Genomic DNA, 18,939 nt, shown 5'->3' on the forward strand with positions numbered 1-18,939 from the left:
AATAGCTTTGTTTCTTCAGGGAGGTCTTAGGAGGAGGCAGAAAGAGGTCAGGAGGAGTGCGTTTGGGTCACGGAGGAGGGTGCTGGGATTGTTGCCTGGCCTCCGCGCTCAAGTCAGGATCTCTAAGGAATGGCCTGGCTTTCTGGTTGAAGGAGGTTACTTGGTCGAGCAATTTGTTGAGAAAAGGAAGAGCCAGTTACCAACAGCCTATAAAGCAGTTCCTGCTTGAGACTTACTAGAAACAGCATCTCTTTGCTGTGCGGGCAGTGAGATGGCGCTCTGCGGCCCCTAGGGGTTCTTGCATCTGCTTGTTTCTTTATATTAAGTAAACTCTACGCCCAACCAGGGGCTCGAACTTACGACCCTGGGATCAAGAATCGCACGTTCCACTAAGTGAGCCAGGCAGGCACCCCCATTCGTTTCTTTAAAGCCTTATTTACTATTGGCTCTTTTCACGAGGAGTACTTTAAATACTCCGTTGTTTCCCTCTGTCCTCTTCTCAGATTCCGCCCGGCTGCTGGGGTCACGCAGGGCCACTAGCCTGTGCAAGGTCTGTTCTCCGAGTGATACCGGCAGTGGGACCTGCTAGGCCCAGTGCTGTGCGTGGGTCTCCTTGGTCTCGCAGAGGATGGGCCAGGCAGTCCATGCCAGCCACCAGCCACTACTCCATGCTTGCCCCGCGGAATTCTCACCAGCGCTCTTTCTGGGAAGTCAGGAGGGGAGGCAGACAGAGTGTCCCATCCCGGGCCTTGTAAGCGATCCTCGGTGTGTCCGAGGTGGCTGTCTTGCCCTATGCTCCCCAGACCCGGTTTGCCCCGCATGCAGGGCCATGAAACAGCCCCTGGCTGCAGGGAGACTGTGTGGCTGGTAGTTTGGTTGGGCAGGGCTCCTGGTGCTTCCCTTGCCTGGCCGCGTCTGCCCTTTGGGTGAGCCCTTTGCTCTGTCTCTTGTGTGTTCCTGGCCAATCTTTAACAACCGCGGTGAGAGGTTTGATGCTTACATGAGGTTCAGAGGCTTCTAAATCCACACATCATAGAGGCAGTTTTTTGCCATGAACATGAACCGAAATAATGTACTTAACTATAACCTACTACTCATCTCATCCCCCCTCCGTAACCCCCCTGTAGGTGTAAAATACCAAATATACAAATAAAAGCACACGATTTCACAATGGCGGGCTCTTTGGTATTCCATTTGAGCCCTACAGAGAGCTGTTTCCTGTACCTGTTCTTTTGTTGACTGTCGGAAGCAAGGTAAACGTTCGTGAAATCATTAGTGGCCCAGAAGCTTATCTTTCTGAATGGGATAGGGAGGGAGAGAAACGAGAGAAGCTTTTCAGGTAGCCCAGGGATTCTGTAAATAACACCAAGATGCCTTGGAATTGGTAGAGGTCTTGCTCATGTGCATTAGGCTCTTGAAATTAAGAGTGCACTCACTAGATCCTTTTTTTAAGTACTCTATCAAAATGAGGATGAAGAATGATATTCTGCCTCACTAGCAGTCCTGCTAGCACAAGATCACAAAGAGAAAAAAATAACTACCGCACGCCCGTTCAAATGGCAGACATCACGACCCAACAGACCAGTTGCTAGAGAGTTTGTGGGTCTCGTGTCTTAGAGGAGCGTGTAAGTGGGAACTACACTTGGGGACTTAACTTGAAAATGGCATGTGTCCATGTTCTGTAGCCCAGTGGTTCCCCTCCTGGGTACATGCCCCAGAGAAAGAACATTCACAAGAGCAGCAAAAGCTGTATTCAGATGACGGAATGAGCGAAAGGCACACGGCATTGGATCACAACGCAGTAGATGGAAAATAAGCCCAAGTGCTGACAGACAGCATGGTACTTTTATTGAATACAAAACACTTTAGAAATCTACATACACATAGAGGGCAAAGCAAAAGAAGCAGGTCCTGAGGTTGGGGGAGGCAGAAAGATGAGGATACTCTGGGTTCCTTTGGGTAGTGAGTTCACAACCAAGAATAAATGTTAGAACCGGCTGGGGAGGGAGGGGGTGGAAGGGAGGCTCATTTGCACCTTAAGACATGGGGGGTGGCAGATGACATATGCGGGCTCCAGGGGCTTCTAGAATGTCGTACACACTTCTCCAGGTGATTTTTCTGAAGGAAATGCATAGCTTCCCATCAGACTTTAGGATATGTATGACCCCAGAAGATTCTCAGCTTGGAATTGTTTTTAGAGCTGTCGCACTGTTACCTGGGTATCTTCATTGGGTCACGGATGTGCACACAGCACGCACTTAGTGAACTGAAAAAAGCCAGGTGTCTGGAGTGATGATGAAGGTTTGGGGATGGATCGTGGTGATGGTTGTACAGTGTTGTGAATGTAATGCTACTGAATCACACACTTAAAAGTGGTTTAAATGGTCATGAGGAACTTGTAATACACAAAAACTGTTGAATTATAAAAAAAAATTTTTTTTTTAACCTTAAGTACACTAGAATTGACGCAACTGGACATGAAACTGTAGTTTTTCAAAGCTTATTTTCTGAGTCACAACCCAATGGTTTATAAATAAAATAGAACCTTGGAGGACTTTGAAAATTGCCTACAAGGGGGACGGCATCCTTTTTTCACACTCAAGTACAAAAAGGGTCCTTGGGTTGACCAACCCCCATTATTGCAGATGGGAAATGGGCTCAGAGAGGGTCTGAGGGCGCCTAGGTCCCGCTGCAGATTGACCTGGAGACTTCGCCAATGGTCGGAGGTCACTTCTGCCATTGCCAAGGCCCAAGACAGAAGCCAGGTGTAGGACAGCTCCTTCCCATCGGGCGGGGGGAGGCTCTGTCGGTCTCTGCCTACTGGAAACCCCCAGGCAGGTGCACAGTCCAGGGATCAACGGACACCAACCCCGGCCCGGCCCGGTCGTGCGAGTGGGGGTCAGGCAGGTGGTCCCAGCAAGGAGGGCTGCTGGTGCGCCCCCACCGACCTCCCTGTGGGTGCTGGGAAGACAACAGACTGGAGACTTTGGGTTCAAATCCAGCATAGCTTCCATGGGCCTCCAGTCTTCTCACCTGTGTAAGTGACATCCAAGGGGCCGGTTACCAAGGGAACTGAATGCAGCATTGCCCAGCCCAAGGGAGTGTGGTGGTGTCCACACAGGCCCAGGTCTGGGAGTCAGACAGCTTGACCATGCCTGGGGATGGGGACCAGCTCCTGGCGGCAAGGCCCACAGGATCTCCGACTTCAAGGCCCGGCTGGCGCGCTACCCTTCTTCCCCACGGGGTGGCAGCCGCGGGCAGCCCTGGCCCACTGTGCCTTCGGGGCTGGGCCTCCTGTCTCAGCCCTGGCCACCCCAGACAGGCTGAAAGAGAAACCCAGTTCTCTGGCCCAGAGGGGCCCCTGGGGCTGAAAGAGAAACCCAGTCTCCTGCCCAGAGGGGCCCCTGGGACCAGGAAGCCCCAGTTCTGAAGTGCCAGACTGATGGGGGTTTCCCTGGGGTCTCCTGGGAGTGGAGGTGCCACCAGGAGTTTGATGGCCTTGGGCCAGTCACTTAATGCCCAGTAACAGGAGGCACGGAAGCACCCCGTATGTTTATGGGCCCCCCCAGGAGCTGGTGACAGTAGGAGCAACAGCTGCGGGAGGGGGCCTCTGGGAACTGAGGGGGAGGGGGACAGGGGGGAACCATGGCTCGTAGATCGTTCCCCCTTCTGCCCTTCACCTTGCCTCCCTGTCCTGCTTCCTTGTTCGGCCTGCCCCGGTGCGCACCTGCCTGCATCCCTCTGCCCCGTGTTCCGTGGGAGAGCGCACGGATGTCTGTGAGTGTGTCTGTCTGTCTGTGACTCAGCCTCTCCCTCTGTGTGTGTGTGTCTGTTTGTCTCTGGTCCTCTCCCTCCCTGGGTGTGCGTGTGTGTCTCTCCATGTCTTCCTACCCCCCCCACCGCAGGCTGGCCGTGTGTGTGTGTGTGTGTGTGTGTGTCCGTGTGAGCACCCGACTTCGTTCTCTTGCTCCCCGTCCCTCTGTGTGTCTCTTCCTCTTTGTGTGACTTGGGATCACGTGCATGTATGCAGTGTGTGTCCGTCCGTGTCTCTGGCCTCTCCGAGCCTGTGTTCGTGTCTGTCGCTCAGTGCCTCTCCCTGTCTCTGCGAGCATCTCCGGGTCCCCGGCTGTTCGCGGCAGGGCCGGTCCGGCCGAGCAGCGGATGTGCGAGGGCTGATTCGGGGGCTGACAGGAAGCCCGCCGCCTCGCCTGCTGCCCGCCAGTCTCGGTGGCGGTGGCGTCGGCTCGGGCAGGTGTGCGGGCTCAGGATGAGGTGGCCACAGTGAGGAGCCCCCGACTCTCAGGTAAGCCCGGCCCAGCGCAGGGGGTCCTAAGGCTGCCTCCCACCGGGGGTGGGAATGGCCCTGCTGGGCCCACAGGAGGGCTCAGGTTGGGGGGGGTGGCCCTGGCGGGGGGGCCGGGAAGATGCCAGGCCAGCTGGCTCTCCCTCGCTGGGCCCCAGTCCCGCCCTGACGCCCCTGGCTAGGGAGCCCTCTCCCCGGACCCTGCGGCACTCAGAGGGCAGCCTGTTTCTGGGGCTCCGGCGCTTTCCCACCGTCGTCTTCCCCTGTCCAGCCTTCACAGGCCTGGGGAAGCCTCCAGGGTGGGCTCATTGCTTCCAGAGACCGGTGAGGGGCCAGACCCAAGGGCCTTGGTTTCTTCATCTGTGAAATGGGACTGTAACATCCCTGCCACTAGGCTACGGGAGGATGGGTGAGACTCTCCGGGCAAGGGTGCCCAGGGCCTGCCCCCAGGCCAGGCCAGACCGAAGCAGCCCTCCCGCCACCCCCCACCCAGGCCCCAGCCTGGCCCACCAGCTCTCTGCTGGGGAGCTCCTTGACCCTGGCCGTCAACATTCCCCACCGCTGCCCCAGGACCAGGGCTGCCCAGGCCCCCTCACTGGCCACCTGAGCATTAGGATCCTCCATAGAGGCCCCTGGGTCGGCCTTATCTGAAGGCCAAGATGACACGGGAAAACGGAACGGGCACCAGAGCAGAGCCCAGCAGATAAAGCCTCCCCAGGGCTCGGACCCAACCTCTCGTTCCTACCCCATAGCCTGCCCTGTGGCCCTGGGAGGCCTCCGTTTCCCCATGTAGGGCCAGAGGCCGGCTGGGAGATTGGGCAGGAGGGTCTCCCAGGGCCTTTCCGGCTTGCCCAGCCGAGCCCCGAGGGCCTTCCCCCCCGCCAGGCTGGTGCAAACTTTGTTCATCTGAAAACTGCGCACTTCCCTTTGTGCTATTTTGGCCTGCAGCACTTCGGCCTGTGGCCTCCTCGCCTCCCCACCCCACCCAGCCCTGCCTGTCCCTTGGGGCCCTCCGGGGGCCGCTGGGCCTGCGTCTCCTGGGGGCTCAGCCTCCTCCCCCAACCCTCTTCCGCCTGCCCTCAGATCCTGGCTGGGAAAGCCCGGCCAGAGTGCAGATGTAGTCAGTCTAGGGGCAGCCGCCGGCCTGTTCCTCAAATTGATCTCTCTTTTAAAAAATATTTCATGGTTCTTAAAAGGTAATATAAAACAGGAGTCAAAGAGCAGGGAGGGCCTTGGGGATCAGCCCAGCCTGAGCTTGGGGATCCTGGCTCTGTGGCTAGTTGGATGAACTTGGACAAGTACCCGCCTCTCGGGGCCTCGCTCTCCTCCCTGGCATCTCCCACATGACACTTGGCGTGTCTGTGACAACTGAGGGGCTGGGGCAGATCCCAGCCCGCCCTGGGGGTCCCGGCACGAGGGCCTGCACGCGGGGCGGTAGGGCGGTGGAGGGAGGCTCAGGCTCGCATACCCTGGGCACCAGGCAGGGAGGCCCTGGTAAGGTTGCTCCACGCTGTCCGCTGCTGGTCCCCCCACCCCCAAAAGGCTGCCCCTTCCCCTTCCACAGGGACCCTGAGATGGCAAGTCACGGTAGTCATGCAACTGTGTCTCCCCCACCTTCATGCATCATCTCAATGCTGGGCCTCATGACAAACCCGAGGGATGAGTGTCCTTATTTCCCCATTTCCGAGGGGCTACGGAAGGCCAGCAATGCCAGGCTTCAACAGCGGAGGCCCACTCGGCGTTCTCGTCCCCCGCCCTCCCCCAGTGCCAGGCAGATATGGTGGACCGGGGCTGGGGGCACCCCGACTGTGCTGCTTGACCCAGGAGAGCATGGGGGACCAGGAAGCAAGAGGGCTCTCTGGTGGCCAGGATCCCCTGGGATGGAGGGCCGCCCTTCCCCGGGACAGCTGCAAGGGTCGGCAGGCCAGGTCCTGGGGCCTCAAGTGCCAGGCCTCTGGAGCACAAGCGAGTTCTCCAAACCAGCCGGCCAGAAATACGAGCCCTAGCAGGTTTCTCTCCGGGAAGCCCGGACACTGAGCCAGGCTGCTTCTCATCGGCCAGTAGTTCTTTGAGGAAGGCACCGGGTTGATGCCCATTTTACACATGAGAAGACTGAGGCCAACACACCCTGAGGCACGGGCAGGAGTCCTCCCTCCAGGACCTGGTGCTTCCAACCCCACACAGCCTGAAGTGGCCTTGGGCTGGGCTAGAGGCACAGCAGAGAGGGCAGAAGGAGGAGGCTGTGCAGGCTGGAAAGGCAGGGCCCAGGCCCCAAGAGCAGGGGGCTCCCCACGGACGCCCTCCTGGGGTGACAGGGCCATCCCATCAAGAGATTTCCACTGACTCACTTGGTGTTTGGGGAAGGAGAGGCGGCTTCTCCGGGACAGCCCCGATGGAGGCTCAGGGTTGCTCAGAGGCTCCTTATCATTTGTGCCGTGAGGGTTCGGGAAGCTCGGAGAGGTGAGGGGGACAGCTGAGTGCAGCTGAGGCCTTGGGGGAGCCCAAAACAGGAGCTGGGCAGTACAGAGCTCAGCTTCTCCCTGAGCCTCGCCTTCCCCAGCTGTAAAATGGGAAGAAGCCCTCCCCCCAGGTGGCCGAGCCGGGAAAAACAACATGCACAGAGGGGATGCTCAGAGGTGTGGGCAGGGCCCCCTCGGAGACCCCACTGTGGCTCTCAGCTGTGTCCCCAGCCACGCCAGGAGACTGAGTCTCTCTAGTTGCCGTGATTCTCCTCGGAAGCCCCCTCAAGAGGGTTGTACTTGTCCCCCGCCCAGGCCCTGGTATGTGGCTGCCTGTGGCTTTGCCAAAGAGTGGCCATCACAGCATGCTCCACCCCAGGGACCAGTCACTGACCCAGCAGTGGCCCAGTGCCAGGCGGGGTTCGGAGCCTCCTCACGCCACAGAGTCCCCCCTCCCAGCACATCCCACCTCCACCAGCCCTGGGCAGCCCACCAGGTCTCCGCCCAGAGTACCCTTCTCCCCCGTAGGCCCTCAGGAACCCCTCGGTGTTTAAAGAATGGAAACCCCGGGGCGCCTGGGTGGCTCAGTCGGTTAAGCATCTGCCTTCAGCTCAGGTCGTGATCCCAGGGTCCTGGGATCGAGCCCCGCATCGGGCTCCTTGCTCGGTGGGAAGCCTACTTCTCCCTCTGCCTGCCATTCCCCCTGCTTGTGCTCTCTCTCTCTCTGACAAATAAATAAAATATTTTTGAAGAAAAAAAGAAAGAAAGAACGGAAATCCCACTCCCAGCTCCCCCAGGGGGCCCATGGATAAGAGGCACCCTGGGGTGCATGGGGGCAGCCAGGGCTCCTCTGGAAGGGGCCGAGGACTGAGCTCAGGGAGCAAAGCTGGGTTTACAGGAGGCAACAGGTGAGCCAGAGTTAGGGTCCAGAGGCCAGAGTTTGAATCCTGTCTTTCTCCTTCGCAGCTGGGATCCCCAGCCTCAGTTTCTGTGTTTGTGAAATGTTGGGAACCTCTCCCTGCCTCCCCCCGCCCCCCGTGGGTGGTTGTGTGGATTAAGCAAAGGCACGTTTGGGACACGTACACATGGTGCTGTCTGGTGGGTCCCCAGAACCTTCTAGCACTTACCAAGTGTGGGGGATGGCCCTGGGGGCCCAGGGTGTGGATCTGGGGTCAGATGGGGGAGCAGGGCTGGCTGCAGCCTGACCCGGTCCTCGGACAGGGAGGGGAGGTGGTGCTCCCGTGGTCTGGGCTCCACTGCGGGGCTGTCAGGAGACGGGGGGGACAGACACCTGACAGTGTGGGGCTCGGGGGGGGACTCCAGAAGGCTGGTCACAGGGGGTCCTACATTGCAGCGCTGCAGGGCGCGTGGCCAGGAGCGGACATGAATGTGGAGAGCGAGCTGCTGTGGCCCGGGGTGGCCCTGCTGCTGCTGCTGGGGACTGTGGCCGGCCTGTGCGTGCGCTGCTCCCGCCCAGGTAGGGGGGTGCTCGGGGACAAGGGCGGGGTCCCCAGCCCTGGTTGCGGTCCAAGGGCGGTCGGAGAAGTTTCACAAGGCAGGGAAGAAGCCCCTAAACCACCCCTGAAGACAGTGGGTCTGGCTCACCGTGGGGCTTTGGTTTTGCTGGGGCAGGGGAATGTTCTGGAAAAACGGGGGTGGGGGGGGGCTGCTGTGCTGCCTGCAGCATCCACCTTCTCCACACTCTGCTCTCCTAATAGGTGGTGAGCAAGCACCCTGTCCATGAGAGGTGGCCCACAGGGATGGGCGGTCCGGCCCCCACGTCCCATCTGAGGCCTGCCCAGGGCACAGGGGAGACAAGAGGAGGGGGACCTTGGATCTCAGTTCCCAGCCCGGCTTGGGGATGCTCGCTAATCCGGTCTTGTTCTTGCAGCCGTGAAGAAGTCCGAGAAGATCTATGAGCAGAGGAGCCTGTGAGTGCCTCGGTGTCCCCAGCCCCGTGATTTCGTGTGCCCTGACTGTGGGCATCCACATGGGCGTCCCCTCGTGTGTCCACGCACCCCTTCCCTCACCCCTCACTCCCACCTCCTCCACACTGGGCTCTAGTGGGTCCCAAGCAGTCCAGGGAGGGAGGGACCCTTGGGGCTCTCCATGCGCTTCCCCGACCTGATCCAGGAGGGCTTTGGGGGGAGGGGGTGCCACTTTCCAGCGTGCCCCCCTGCATCTCCAGATATCCTCCCTCTGCCCCCCGCCCAGGGGAGCCCACTGTGCTGGTGCTGGGGGTTGACAGAGAGTTCTGCCCTCCCGGGCAATGTGGGGAACAAAGACTGGGCACAAAGCAAAACGTGAGCCATGCTCAAGTCTCCCCTGGAAAATGCTAACAGAGCTCCTCCAGGAGGATGTGGGCATGTCCTTGGGGGGTAGGGAAGGCCTGATGGAGGAGGTGGGGAGGATGTTAAGAGAGAAAGAAGGCAAAAGGGGACATTCCAGAGAGAGAACAGGGTGGGCGGTCCCCCGCAGGACTGGGGCGGACACTTTCTTCTGGAGACGAGGTGGCACGTGTGGGCGTATCTTGAGAGGCATGAGCTGGGTGAGGAGGGAGGAGAGTCTTGACTGTGGGGAGAGCCCATGACCTTTGTCCTAAGGGCCCAGGGAAGTAGGGGTAGAGAGGAAATGGGGTTGGGGGGTCACTGACCCCAGGCCGAGCAGCTGGATCCGGCAGGATGGAGCTCCAGGCAGCTCGGGGGCAGGCGAGCTGCTCTATGTATGAGCCCTGGGAGGGTCAGCCGTGCGGGACGCTGCAGACCACGGTGTGGCCCAAGGACAACCCGGGGAGGGAGGGGGGCGGCCACTGGTGTCCTGGCACTGAGCAGGAAAGTGACCGACGGAGCACCCGGGGGCCCGCACGCCGGCTCACACCACTCGCCGCCCCCCACTCTTGCTCAGGCGTGCACTCCTCTCCTCACCCCTGTGTGTGCCTGCCTGGGGAAGGAACTCACGTACAAACGCACACACACCCTTTCTCATTTCCTTTTGCAACTGAAAAACCACAATGAAATATGAAAATAGAATGTCCCCATCCATGCTCACCGCTGGGGCCGGGCTTTTCTGGCCACTTGGTCCTCTGGATGACCCGCCCACAGCCTCCACCAGGGGTGAGGGGGCTGGGCTCCCCTGGTGCCCCCCCAACGCCTCTGCCCCGAGGCAGGCCTCCCCAGTATCTCCTCCTCTCTCCCCTCCTCTCTCAGTGCCTGCCCACTCTGGGCCTCTGATTGATTTTAGAAACATAAGCTGTTTGAGCCAGAAGTGAAACTGCCTCATAGTGGGAAGTGGGAAGTTGGGCCTGGGCAGGAGGAGGTGGGAGGGGAGACTTGGGTTCTCCCCACTTCACTTGGGTTCAGTCCTGCCCATGCATTAAAGGCATCCTTCCTAAATCAGGTCACCCTGACCCCTCCAGCCGCTCCTCCCCGGGAGCTCCTGGAAGGCTGGGCCAGGTACCCCTTCTGGTCCAGAGGAGGGACCCAAAAGGCTTTAAATGTTTAGCTGATCTGCTCTACCATCTTTAGCATTGGCTTCCATCCTCAAGGAAACTTCATGATCCATAATGGCAGCTAGAGCTCCAGCCCTCATCTCTGTGTTCCAGGCAGTAGTAAGAATGAAGGACAGGGACAAAAAGGGTGCACCCCTGTTGGCAGTGTCTCCTCTAAAGGAGTTTTCCTGAAGTCCCAACAGTCTTGGCTGGCATTTCATTGACTAGAGCTTAATCACATGGCCATACTCAGGCACAAGGGAGGCTGGAAAATACAGTCTTTTAGATGGGCCTAAATAAAAATCTATTTCAGAGGAAGAAGGGAACGCCACACATGGCCAGGTACCTTGCTGTGTCTGCTAAGCCTTGAAGTTACCTTGCCAGTTACTTGGGAGTAGATGGTGTGTTTGGACATCTTAAGAGGGGTTGAAGGTACCCTCTAGTTGAAGTCCCTGAAGAGCCGCCCGACCCTCACCTCAGAATCTGAGGGCCACCTCCCCAGCCCTGCCCACAGACCTTCCGGACCATCTCCGGGGTTCCTGGGGAGGCCGCGGAGGCTCTAGCTCGGGGCCACGTGAGAAGGGTGGGTGCCTGGCAGGCAGTTCAGAGAAAGGGAGAGCCCTGGATCTGAGGCCCAGAGGGGTGGTGGCTCCTCACTCTCGCCCTGGTCTGTCCCTCCGCTCTCTGTTCCTTGGCCCTGTCTGTCCGTCTCTCCTCTCTGTCCCTTGGGCTGTGGGAGGCTAGGCCCTGGCTCAGCGCAGCTCCATGTTTTCCCAGGGAAGAGAATCAACAGAACTTTGCAGTGGCCCGGACCTATTCCTGTGAGTCCCCGAACCGAAGGGTCCAGGGACTGGGCTCGGGGTTGGGGGTGTCCATATGGGGACTGTGGCCAGGCCCAATCTGGTGGAGTGGGGGGACAGCACTGGAGGCCCAGCCAACAGCCCCTTGTCCTTTGCAGTGGTCAGACAGGCCTGGCCAGGGCCCCTGGTGGACACAGACTCCGACGTGGCGCCAACAAGGTAGGGACAAGCCCCCCATCCGAGGCCCGGAGGGGTCAACAGCCCCATAGGAGGCCATGGGAAGGAGAGCCCCGGGGGCCCCACCTGGCTGAGCTCAGGCCAAGACCTTGGACCTCAGAGCCCCAGAGCTGGATTGTGAGGGCCCCACGAGGGGGCTGTAGGGCTGTGGGACTGTGGTTCAGAAACCCCAAGGCCTTTCCCCATCCGGCCCCTCTCAGCCCCTCCCTTCCCCCTTTCCTGCAGGAAGGACAAGCTGCTGAGGTTCTCCCCCAGCCTCGAGGGTGAGTGGCCCCCAGACACAGGGGTGGGGGCAGGGGTGAGGTGGGACTGAGACAGGTGAATACCTGGTGGGGCAGTACCTGTGCAGGGGAGGCCCGGGGGGCCAGGGGAGCTGGGCCGGGAGGCCCCTGGGTTGGCCTAGCGGGGGAGGGGATGGAGAGCAGGTGTCAAGGTGGGAAGGTAGGAGACACCTGGGTCCTTGAAGGCCCTTCCCTTGGGGGGGGGGGGGGGCAGGGGCGGGAGGAAGCAATGAGCCCGGCCTTTCTTCCAGATTCTGAGTCCTCCAGGTACCAGAACTTCAGCAAAGGTGGGTGGGATCCTGGGAGGTGGGCTGCGGTGGGGCCCAGGGCCCAGTGCTCGGGCCTAATCCTCGCCTCCTCCTGCAGGGAGCAGACATGGATCCAGATCCGGATCCGATGCAGCCTACATGTGAGTGGCCTTCTGCAGGGCCGGCACCTCCTCCCCTCCCCCACCCACCCCCGCCGGGCTTCCCCCTTTATGAAAGCTTCCGGCCCTAGAACCCACTGGCCCAGGCAGGTGCTCAGTAGCATCACTTCCTCTCAGCTGGCCATGGCTTTGTGGAGACAGGGACGTGGCCCTGCTCTAGGGAGGGCTTGTCTGCATCACCCAGAGATAAGGGAGGAAGGGCCCTCAAGGATGTCTCACAGATGGGTAAACCGAGGCCCAGGGAAGATGGGGACTTGCCTAGAGTCACAAGTCAGGACGGCTGGAGCCAGGCTGGGTGGCTTAGGGGCCCAGGGAAGAGGGACAGAGGGACCAGGGAAGAACAGGGTGGGGGCGGGGGGTGACGGCTGGAGCAGCCCTGTCATCCGTGTCCCCCACGATGCCCCCACCCCGAGCCCCGGCCTGCCCAGCAACCGCTCTGGGTCTGTGCTTTCTTGCCAGAGACCCCATCACCATGGACTATTGCAACTGGGGGCAGACCCAGAAGCCCAGGGAAGGTGAGATGCAGGAGGAGGAGGGGAGGAAGGGGCGAGCTGCAGAAGGCCAAGGCCGTAGAGGATGGGGAGGCTGGGCCTAGGTTTGGATGGGTGGCGGAGTTGGGGAGCCGGGGGAGGCTGGTGGTGGGGGACCAGAGTAGGGAAGGGATGTGTGGGAGGCAGGGAGGGGAGGGGGTGTGGGCCACAGAAGTGAGGGAACTAGAAGGGGACCTGGGGCCAGGGGCAACGGGGGAGGCTGAGCCCCTGGTCACGCAGGCCCCCCTCAGGGCTGGGCAGCCACTAATGAGTACATGTGGGACCTCAGAGGAAGGGCCTGGGCCGGGCAACCTTGCTGACAGACGCTGAGCCCTGCAGGCTCTGAGGAGGCTGGGATCTTGGGCCCTTAACACCTTGGCTTTACAGAAGAAGAAACTGAGGACCGAGGATGGGCCGGGCCTGCTGAGAGGTCTGGGGAGGCCACGCTGGGCTGGGGGTTGGGGCGCATGGCAGGCAGAGAGAGGGGGCCTCTTCTTCCCCCCTGCCCCTGCTGAATATGGGAGGGACCCTCATGTCTTGGAGTCCCTTTGACACAGAAGGCTGCGGGGTGGGGCAGCGGTTAGAGCTCAGCTCGCAGGGGCGATGAGGGGGTGCCAGGCTCTGCTAGGGCCACATCCAGCCTAGGCCCGCCCTGCCCTGCCCGAAGGTACGGCTTTAGGACCAGTCTACGCCTGCTTCCCGTCTCTCCTCGGCCCCCAGCGGCTCTCCCTCCCCTCGTTGCCCGATAGCAATGGGCCTCCCTCCTTCCAACTATCCAATTCCCTGATTGCAAGCCCATCCCCACATCTCCCCTCCCCAGTGCATTTGGGGTGACCTCGGAGGACCATGAAGGAGCTGGAGCCAGGCCAGCGTCCACTAAGAATCTTGTCCAGGAGAATGTTCGGAGACCCTGGGGGGGACCCAGAGGGCTGGGGGCTTGGCAGGACAGGTCACCTGCCGAGGGAAGGCAGGACGGAGGGAGGGAGGGAGGAAGAGCCGGGTCCGCCAGGCAGGGCCCCCCACCAACCTGACCCTCACCCCCTCCCTGGCAGATGACGATGATGATGATGCCAATTCGTACGAGAACGTGCTCATCTGCAAGCCGAAGGACCCCGAGTCAGGTGAGGCCGCCAGCCCTGGGAACTGGGCGGAGAGGCCTCCTCGGCCAGGCCCGCCCACGCCGCTCAAAGGCACCCCCTGCCTCGAAGCCCGAATGTTCACCGTTTGCTCGAGTACCTGGACGAGGCCCCGGGGGTCCCGGCCTCAGTGAGCATGCAGGGGGCCTGAGGACTAGCCGCGGCGGCTGCCACCTTCCCGGTGTCTCCCTGCAGGTGACGAGGGATCCGAGGATTACCAGAACTCGGCATCCATCCGGCAGTGGCGGGAGTCCAGGAGGGCCGTGGGTGCGTGGCCGGAGAGCAGGGGTTCCCGGGTGGTCAGCTTCAGCAGGCTGCGGAGGGCCTGGCCTGGGAGGATCGGGCAGTGGGGGGGGGGAGGGGGAGGGAGGGACAGTCGGGGGGGCACAGACTCCCCTGCAGCCCTTGCAGCTGACTTCACAGTGACGCCTCTGGCCCATCAGTGGCCACAGCAGCCTGGAACCCTGCCAGGACCAGGACGCCCGCTCAGCCGCCCCCGGGGCAGAAATCTCTGGCAAACCCCAGAGATGGGGACCGGCACAGTGTTCCGTGTAGCGTTTCCTGCAGGCTGTTTTGTGGCGTCCGGGGGCCTGGGCCCGAGCCTCTGGCTGGGGGAGCAGGTGTGGGTGTGTCCGCATGAACCGTCTGCCCACCGTCTGCCCATCTGCCCGCTGGTCCGCAGAGCGAGTCCCGAGGGAAGAGCCTCTGTCCCTGGCAGGCAGCCCAGACGAGGACAGCGAGGACCCCGATTACGTGAATCAGAATGTGGCAGCCACAGAAGCCTAGGAAGGATCTGGAAGGAAGGTACAGCTGCCTCAGCCCAGGGTTCTGGACCTCACAGACCTGGGGGGCCCCATCCCAAGGGAAAAACAGGGCTGGAGGAGCCACACGGGAGCCCCAGTGGGGGGTCAAGGGGTAGCACCCATGGGTGCTGAAATGGGTGGCTCTGTAGGGTGTTGGGACTGAGCTCCTGAGCCGTCCTGCCCCCAATGCCCACAGCAGGCCCGGTGAGGTCACAGCTCCACGGCAGACACAAGGGTCTCAGGCGACTGTTGGGGGTGTCAGGCCGTGGAGGCTGGTGAGTTGTGGGGTGAAGGGGTAGGCTCCGGGTGCCTCTCTGCAACCTCGAGCAAGTGGCTCAACCTTCTGGGACCATTTCCTCACCTGCAAAATGGAGCAAATGGGACACAGCACGTGCAGGACACAGGGACGGGGGTGGGACTGGGAGGTAGAGGATGGCGCCCATGATGGTCGCGGCTGGACCGAGTCTGCAGCACCCACTGCGCCGGCCAGTATGGGGCTGAGTGCTCCGCACCAGCTCGGGCCCCCAAACGCACAGAGCGCTCAGCCTCCTATCCCAGGCCCCACTTAGAGTCAGCTGTTGGGGCCCAGGCTGTGCCACGGGGAGACAGGACTGACCCCAGTGGGTTCTCGAAGGCCCTCTGAAGTCCCGATCGGAGCAGGCGGGCAGGCGGCTCCTGGGCTGTGAGGCCCCACAGCAGGAGAGGCCGTAGAAGCCTGAGCCCACCGCTCACGCACTCCCCAACATCTACTGGGCCCCTGTTGGGGGCAAGTCAGCCTTAGGTGCTGGGGACCCAGCAATAAACGAAATCCACCCATGGGTGCCCGGAGCATGTGACTCTTGATCTCAGGGTTGCAAGTTCGAGCCCCACGTTGGGTATAGAGATGACTTAAAAATAAAATCTTAGAAAAGAAAGAAATCCACCCAAATCCCTGATTGTTCAGGACGTCACTCTGGTGAGAGTGATGACACGGATGGCTGTGGGCTGAGAAAGGGCAGGAAGGACAGGCAGCATGTGAGCGGGTGATAAGCCCTGTGGAGACAAGCCCGCGGGGAGGAGGCCGCGAACCACGAGGCTGGGCTGCCCAGGGCAGCGGGGGGTGCTCCCTCCCCGGCCCGCGGTGGGTGGGGGGAAGGACGCGCAGGGGGGGCAGAAGCGTGCCCAGAGGGTCTGACAACAGGGGAGGGGGCAGCCACGCAGCGACCCCTGGGTTTTCTGAGATGGGAGGGGGCGCAGCCTGGGAACCTGGGAGCCTGGGAGCCTGGGAACGGGATCCCTGGCTGCTGAGGAGGGAAATGAATTCAGGGGGCAGAAAGGGATGCACAGAGACCAATGAGAATCCAGGGAAAAGGTGACTTCTTGGCTTGGGGTGGAGGCCAACATGAATAGGGTTTTGTTTGGTCTTAGATTTTTTTTTAAGTTTCTTTTTTTTTTTTTTTAAGATTTTTTTATTTATTTACTTGACAGAGAGAGACACAGCGAGAGAGGGAACACAAGCAGGGGGAGTGGGAGAGGGAGAAGCAGGCTTCCCGTGGAGCAGGGAGACCCATGCAGGGCTCGATCCCAGGACCCCAGGACCATGACCTGAGCTGAAGGCAGACGCTTAACAACTGAGCCACCCAGGCGCCCCAGTTTATTTATTTCTAAGTAATCTCTACACCTAACGTGGGGCTCGAACTCACGACCCCAAGATCAAGAGTCGCATGCTATCCCGACTGAGCCAGCCAGGCGCCCCGTCTCTGTGTATTTTTTGCAATTTTTTCTTTGATTTCTTTGTTGACCCATTGGTTGTTTAGTATCGTGTTGGTTAACCTCCATGTGTCTGCATTTTTCCATTTTTCTTGTGATTTCTAGTTTCGTACCCCTGCGGTTGGAAAGGATGTATGGTATGATTTCAGTCTTCTTACGTTTATTGAGGCTTGTTTGGTGGCCTGACATGTGGTCTGTTCTGCAGGATGTTCCATGTGTACTTGAAAAGAATGTGTATTCTGTTGTTTGGGATGGAATGTTCTGTATTTACCCGTTATGTCCGAATTGGGAGTTGGTTTTGAAGGTGGAGCGCACAGGACTCACTGATGCACTGGGTGTTGGGGGGCCAGGTAGAGAGGAGCTGAGGGGCTGCAGGTTTTTTGGCTGAGCAACAAGAGGATGTCACTGTCCCCAGCCGAGGTGTGAGAGGCTGTGGGCAGAGCAGGCCCTGTGGGCAGGCCAGCTTATTTCTGGACGTGTTCGGCTCGAGCTGCGCGCGTGGGGAGAAATATGAAGTGGGCAGCTAGACAGCTGAGCCTGGACTGAGGGCGAGGCCAGGCTGGAGACAGATGCGGGGCGTCGTCATTGAGAGTGACAACTGTCAGCCCCCGGGGAGTGAGGCCGAGAAGAGGGGCCAGCACTGAGGCCCGAGGCTGGGAGGCGAAGCGGCAAAGGGCAGTGTCCTGGGCCCGAGAAAGGCACTTGGGGAGGGTGTGAGCAGGCGCCAGGCAGGCGGAGATGCACCGGGCACTGGTGGGCACTGGTGAGACTCGGTGGTGGGGAGGCGGCCTGCTTGTATTCAGAACACAGGAGTCCCAAGACAGGGAGTAGAGAACATTCCAGAAGTTCCACTTCAGAGGGGAGCAGAGACATGGGGCAGGAGCCGGAGGGGTTGTGCAGGGTTCTGAGCTGGAAGGTGGGGTGGCAGAAACCACCAGGGAACCCCCAGGCTGAGGGCTATATCCTGCCTCCCCCGGGGGTCACTTCTCTCTCCGGAGCTGCCCAACCTCGACACCCGCCATGGTTACCCCTGGGAGATGCACCGAGGCGTCCGGAGGACCGTCCGGCCGGCCGTGGGGACCGGCTGGGGTAAGAACAGTTACACGGGACATCAGGCCCCGGCCTGGCTTCTGCAGGAGCCCGAGGCTGAGGGCAGCATGGCTTCTGACCTGATCCGATGCCCGAGGGTCAGGGCAAGCTGCACCCCCGTCCCCACGTCTGAAAACATTGTGCGTTGCTGGTATTCCTGTGCCTTTTTGCTTTGGACTCAGGTTCCAAATTGCTTACTAACGTCAATTGCTGGGATCTTTTTCCTGATCCATAAACTTGTACAGTTAATTTATATAGGTGGAACCATATTTAATAATCTTCATCTCCGGGTACAGAGTCTCGTCTATCTCGTCTCCTGTGAGGATTACACATCATTTCAGCAGAGAGGGGGAGCCCCCGCGCTCCATTCTTCGGGCCTCAGTTCACTTGGAAGAGATGAGGCTATGGGACACCCGGGTGCCCTTCAGTGGGAACGTCTGCTGCGGGCAGAGCACACCCTGTTTCTAGAGAAGGAGCAGCAAGGAGTGGCTGAGTGGCGCCCCTCTGTCGTCCCCAAATCCTCCCTAGCCCCAGGACTGGACTCGGCTGAGCTGACTGAGCAGGGACACAGCTGTGTCATGGGAAGCCCAGGGGCCCAAAGGGACCTTCTAAGCCAGAAAAGCCACAGACGGAGAGGCAAGATGTTTCCTTCAACTGAAACATCTCAATAAAGCATTTCCTAAGACTAGCAATTCTCATGTCTGTTTTTCTTGCTTCATGCAAAACCTTCCAAGGGAGTGGAAGTCAAGCCTCTTGCTTAATGGGAAAAGACCCTGAGGCCCCAAGAGAGAGGGACAGAGACAGAAGAGAGGAGAGAGCGAGCTGGGGGACAGGAACCTGGTCCTGGAGTCCACACTTTCCAGGATGCCACACTAACTGTCCAAGTTAATGCCCTCAGTTAGGAAATGAGAAGGAAAACCAGAACACAGCTACTGGCCGCTGGTTCCTTCAGCCCCGGGAGTCCCGACCTCAGGCTCAGAGACGGAGCGGGGCGCAGTGGGGCTGTGGTGGGGGCTCCAGGCGGGAGGAGTCCTGCCAACACGGTTCTGGGGTGCGTGGCAGACACACGCCTCTGGGCCCTGGTCCTCCCCTGCAAACCTCACCACGATCATGAGGCTCCAGATGAAGAATAAGATTGAGGAAATATGTTAAAATGTTTTTTAAAACCTCACATTGCCGTTTTTGAGGACCTTAATTCTTTTTCTCCCCCCCCACTCTTTTTTTAAGAGATTTTATTTATTGGAGAGAGGGAGAGTGAGCGAGCATGAGCAGGGGGAGGGGCAGAGGGAGAAGCAGGCTTCCCACTGAGCAGGGAGCACGATGCGGGGCTCGATCCCAGGACCCTGAGATCATGACCTGAGCCGAAACCAAGAGTTGGATGCTCACCTGACGGAGCCACCCAGGTGCGCCCTATCCTTTCTTTTATGTACACTGATATTTTTTTATAATTTAAGAAAATGGGGGAAAAAATAGTACCTTGTGGGGGAGGAACGATCGTAAAAGTAATAGAAAATTCACTGGGGAATTCTAAAGCAACACGCATACGTGGTTGTACAGAAAAGGCCAGTCAGTGGGCAGGCGTCACACCACTGTCACCGGCAGGTGACTCCTGCCGGTCCTCTCTGAAGTCCTTACTGT

At 59.8% G+C, this 18,939-nt stretch overlaps 1 protein-coding gene across 6 annotated transcripts; it reads left to right on the top strand.

Annotated features, from left to right (window-relative positions):
* Positions 1-3,659: 3,659 nt before the first annotated feature.
* LAT2 (linker for activation of T cells family member 2) lies at positions 3,660-18,556 on the top strand. Of its 6 annotated transcripts, none has more exons than XR_004676281.1 (14): positions 3,662-4,303; positions 8,117-8,239; positions 8,654-8,693; positions 11,027-11,070; positions 11,208-11,268; positions 11,512-11,549; positions 11,819-11,854; positions 11,934-11,976; positions 12,454-12,509; positions 13,577-13,645; positions 13,856-13,927; positions 14,343-14,464; positions 16,318-17,301; positions 17,598-18,556. XR_004676281.1 is itself a non-coding variant. In XM_034988668.1 (13 exons), exons 2-12 carry the CDS (start codon positions 8,146-8,148, stop codon positions 14,444-14,446), a joined length of 657 nt encoding a protein of 218 aa, XP_034844559.1. In that variant the 5' UTR covers positions 3,662-4,303; positions 8,117-8,145; the 3' UTR covers positions 14,447-14,464; positions 14,660-15,941. The 6 variants fall into 6 exon arrangements, 4 of the variants coding, with proteins under 4 accessions (XP_034844561.1, XP_034844560.1, XP_034844559.1 ...); XR_004676282.1 differs by having other exon boundaries at positions 17,211-17,301; positions 17,598-18,550; XM_034988668.1 differs by lacking the exons at positions 16,318-17,301; positions 17,598-18,556 and adding an exon at positions 14,660-15,941.
* Positions 18,557-18,939: the final 383 nt, after the last annotated feature.

This window comes from Mirounga leonina, unplaced genomic scaffold (assembly GCF_011800145.1).
Source record: "Mirounga leonina isolate KUSES-001 unplaced genomic scaffold, KU_Mleo_1.0 Mir_454, whole genome shotgun sequence".
Classification (NCBI taxonomy): Eukaryota; Metazoa; Chordata; class Mammalia; order Carnivora; family Phocidae; genus Mirounga; species Mirounga leonina.